The sequence below is a fragment of the Notothenia coriiceps genome, unplaced genomic scaffold, assembly GCF_000735185.1.
Source record: "Notothenia coriiceps isolate Sejong01 unplaced genomic scaffold, NC01 NC01_scaffold00009512, whole genome shotgun sequence".
NCBI classification, from domain to species: domain Eukaryota; kingdom Metazoa; phylum Chordata; class Actinopteri; order Perciformes; family Nototheniidae; genus Notothenia; species Notothenia coriiceps.
This window is the reverse complement of record NW_011342213.1, coordinates 11,986-16,071: the sequence shown is the minus strand read 5'-3', so window position 1 is coordinate 16,071 and position 4,086 is coordinate 11,986. Positions and strand designations below refer to the sequence as shown.

Genomic DNA, 4,086 nt, shown 5'->3' with positions numbered 1-4,086 from the left:
ACACACACACACACACACACACACACACACAGCGAGCCATGGTGACTGACTGGGAGCCTCAGTGGACTGTGACAACAGATACAGTAGACTGTTAACTACTTTAAACACACACACACACACACACACACACACACACACACACACACACACACACACACACACACACACACACACACACACACACACACACACACACACACCTTCCCCTGTGTAAGTCTGTCCCTGTTGAGGAGAAACACAGCGTTGTCCACGGCCACCAGGTTGACCTTTGCCCCCGGGTCACCTCTGATCTGGAAACTAAAGCTCTTTCCAGGCGTGTAGTCTCGAGCTATGCCGTCGACCGGCCCGACATTCAGCTGTAAGAGATAAACAAAAGAGTGAAAAACTGAATAAAATATCTAATTTTCTGGATAGCTTGTCTTTCAAACAAGATCAGGATATAAGATTAGCTTTGTTCCATAATTGTCTTATTGTCAACAAACCCCACAAAAAGAACAGCATCAATATGTCTCCCAATCATTTCTGATTTCTTTACGAAGTCAGTGGGACTCAAACGCGTTAATTCCTGCTTAAGACTCAAATCTATAAAACGAGCTTCATTTTCTGAAAGGCTCAGTATATCCCGGAACGTCAATGTTTAGAGACGTGTTCATTGTAACCATTCATGTTATTTTTGCCATTTCCATTTTGTTTGTTATCAGAATTGACACGAGATGGTAGACCAAAGGACATTTTAAATCAACCAAAATTGTAAAATATATTTCTGTTTCAGTCTGTCCCTGTTAGGGCGAGCTCTCTGGTTGCAAAAAGAAGTGTGATTGAATGGGAGGCTATAAGAAATGTACCCTTCTTCTCCGTTAATTTAATAGCATTTTCCTGACTTGCATGTTAAACTCTATAAGCTAAGACAACTCTGAGAGTGAGAGCCGATGACCTCACCCCTCCAGCGCAGGAATCTTCCACATCCACCCAGATGGAGTCCGGCACCACCTCATGACCCTCATCCCAGGGGATACTGTAGAACGCCACAAAGCGGAAAGAGGGCATCATCTCCGGAGTGATATGAAGTCCGACACTGGTGAGCAGCTGACCTGCCACATCCAAACGCTCAGCAACAATGATTTTGCCTTTATTCACCACCTTTTGTTTTGAGGAGAAATCCATGATCATCACGTTTTATTTTCTTAGTTTTTTTTAGGATTTTGTTGCTGAAGGTTCTACTTGTACTTATTTCCATGTGTATTGGAAATGGGCTGTAACGGATTTGTAATTCTGTGTTCTTGTCTCACCAGGTAGGTGATGTGTGTGATGTATTGTCTGTGTGTTGGGTCTGCAACTGTGATGCTCATCTTCAGGGACACGCTGTCTCCAACAGACACTGTGTTGGTCCCTGTGGAGATGTACAGGTAGTTTGGTTTACGGCTACTTAAGGCGGCGAACGGCTGAACAGTGATCTGTTGTTTGGCCTGCTGCTCTGGCCTGAGTCCAGCCTGCACCGTCTCAGCCTGGGAAGCAGAAGGAAAACAAAATAAAGTGTGAAATGTTGCTTTTGATAATCCTAAAGGTAGCCTTACTGGCTTTTTGCTCAGGGGGTGAGTAGCCGTCAACCAATCAGAGTATCAGATTTTCGATCCACAGCCATTGCAGGTTCCTTAGGCAAGATACCTAAACCCAAAATTGCTCACATAGGCATATCAACGGTATTGAAGTATGTGCTGCTTTACATTAAAGTGTCAGCTAAATCACTTGTCATGTAAAGAGAACAAAGCATTGTTCGAAAAAATCATTGGTCAATGCGTTACACGAATATCCATTATGTATCTCAGCGGCCAATAACGATAATAATGTCTATTATTACAATGACAAAATAATGTCTTTAAAATATGCTCTTTTCCAGGATTTGCACATTTAGAAAAATAACCTAAAGTAATCCGCCAACCCACGACTGCACATAATGACTATCTTGATTATTGTTTAGAAAACAACTAGATTGAGATTATTAATAATCAGTAGAAAGTAGCTTGTCTAAAGCAAAAGCAAAATCTTCACATCGCATTTTTGACTAGAGCAGTTTGTCTATAGATTAATGATTAATAACGTAAAGATAAGATGGGTCAAGGCTCTGTGAGAAGGCAGTCGTACTCACAGTGATGGTTTGTGCGCGTTGTTGTGGAGGCATGTTGACGGTGGCTCTGGTGGTGGCGGAGGACACAACCAAGGGCGTGTCTAGAAATGTCACCTTGACTATGACGTTTCTAGCTGGAGAACCGTCATGTTGGCTCACTTGGATCTGTTATTTTTAGGGGAAATGGACCTCTGTGAGTACAGTTTTCCACCAACGTTTTGACACAGAGGATCCACTTGTGGTGTTTCATTTTACTGAACAAAAACAGAAGTCCAGTTTTTGCAAAGTGATTATAGACACAGAAGATGGTCCTTACTGTGAAGTCCAAGGGCAGGCCCGGCTTGAAGTACTTTGGTACGTCTTTGAAGGATATGGCATACGGAGACTCCACAATTTTAATGCCAGTCTTTTCTGCTTCAACCAAATCACTGCCTGTAAAGGAGGAAACTATGGGTCATGAATAACAATAACCACAAACCTGGATACTTTCAGGAAGCCGGACTCAAGTTTCCCCTGTGAGATGTAGACTTCTTTATACCATGTTATACCTCTCTTTGTTGTCTTAAGGTAAACTTGTTCCCTTTTTAATGTCACATTGTTTGCTTGAGTTATTGGAAGTGGAGAGTTTTAATAACTGGTAGTCTTTTGTCAAAAGCAGCTAATGTCTCCTTATATCAAACCTAAAGCAACACACCGGTCTATCTGTATTTGCTGTGGAATCCCCGTCAGATCAGATTGGTTGTGTTTTTGGGTGCAGTCCTGATGAGGGTGTTTACTGCGACCACTACTCAATCCTGCTTGGCAGAGGCATCATATCATCATCACACACACACCACAACACAGACTATAACACCCCTTGCTGCTAAATAGAAAACCAACTTTGTGCAATATGTGCTATATGTGCAATATATATATGCCATTAATAACTGTGTAATTTATACCTGGCCACTAAATCAATCAATATATATATGCCATTAATAACTGTGTAATTTATACCTGGCCATTAAATCAATCAATATATATATGCCATTAATAACTGTGTAATTTATACCTGGCCATTAAATCAATCAATATATATATGCCATTAATAACTGTGTAATTTATACCTGGCTGCTAAACCCTTGTTACTGTTACAAGGTATGTATCTTGTATTTTGTAGATTGTGTAACTTGCTGCTCTTAAATACCGTCAAACTATGTGCAATATATACTTTGTATACATATGCCATCTTTAATATCTGTAATATATACCGGGTTTCTAAATCCTAAGAACTGCTACAGGATTTGATTTGTTTTTTATCTGTATTTTTGAAAATGATGTAACTTTTTTAGTTTTTATCTTTTTTTTGTATCATATTGTTTATTATATTATAACTTAGTACTTTTTTTAACGCATTTAAGATATTCAACACTCAGCTGTCTGTTGCTCTTTCCTGCTGTAACGCTGAAAATGTCCCCTCTGTGGGACTAATGAAGGTATTCTGATTCTGATTCTGATGTGTTACAGGGGAGTGGTCCTGATCCAGCTGTCAGTCTTGATCCAGTCAAGAAGCTGGAGGCAACATCTAATTTGATCGAGAGTTCTGTGTTGGCTGGACGAGACTCAAAGGTGGAGTCAATCGTCCACTCGGAGGCGTGTACAATAGCACTTTTGCTTCCATTTCTGGAAGCACCTAGACAGACTAGGGATCCAACAATAAAACATGGAACACGTGATGTCGGTACCCAGACGGTGTCATTAGGAAGACATTGGAGTTGGACGTCACAACATCTTCTGTGGATGGGTCCTACCTAGAGGACGAAAAGAGCCAGACCTCTGCGCTCAAACTTCCTACCAATTCCCCTGCCATGCCTGTTTGTTTCATCGCCTGGGCATGACGACCACTTCTATACGTTATTAACTGAGTTGGAGAACCCACTTGCAGTCTGAGGTGAGGCTAAAGAGTTAATTGGTCCAAAAAA

General features: G+C 41.1%; 1 protein-coding gene across 1 annotated transcript in view; it reads right to left on the bottom strand.

Moving 5' to 3' along the window:
• Positions 1–200: 200 nt before the first annotated feature.
• The window catches only part of LOC104945343 (complement C3-like), a gene marked incomplete at its 3' end in the record, with an annotated part of 6,124 nt that continues 2,238 nt past the window's right edge, over positions 201–4,086 (bottom strand). Inside the window, exons 2-6 of the mRNA XM_010770994.1 lie at positions 2,442–2,557; positions 2,147–2,290; positions 1,290–1,505; positions 940–1,140; positions 201–356 (exon numbers count right to left, since the gene is read on the bottom strand). Of these exons, the coding sequence (XP_010769296.1) occupies positions 201–356; positions 940–1,140; positions 1,290–1,505; positions 2,147–2,290; positions 2,442–2,557 (833 nt within the window). The remainder of the gene's footprint in view (positions 357–939; positions 1,141–1,289; positions 1,506–2,146; positions 2,291–2,441; positions 2,558–4,086) is intronic.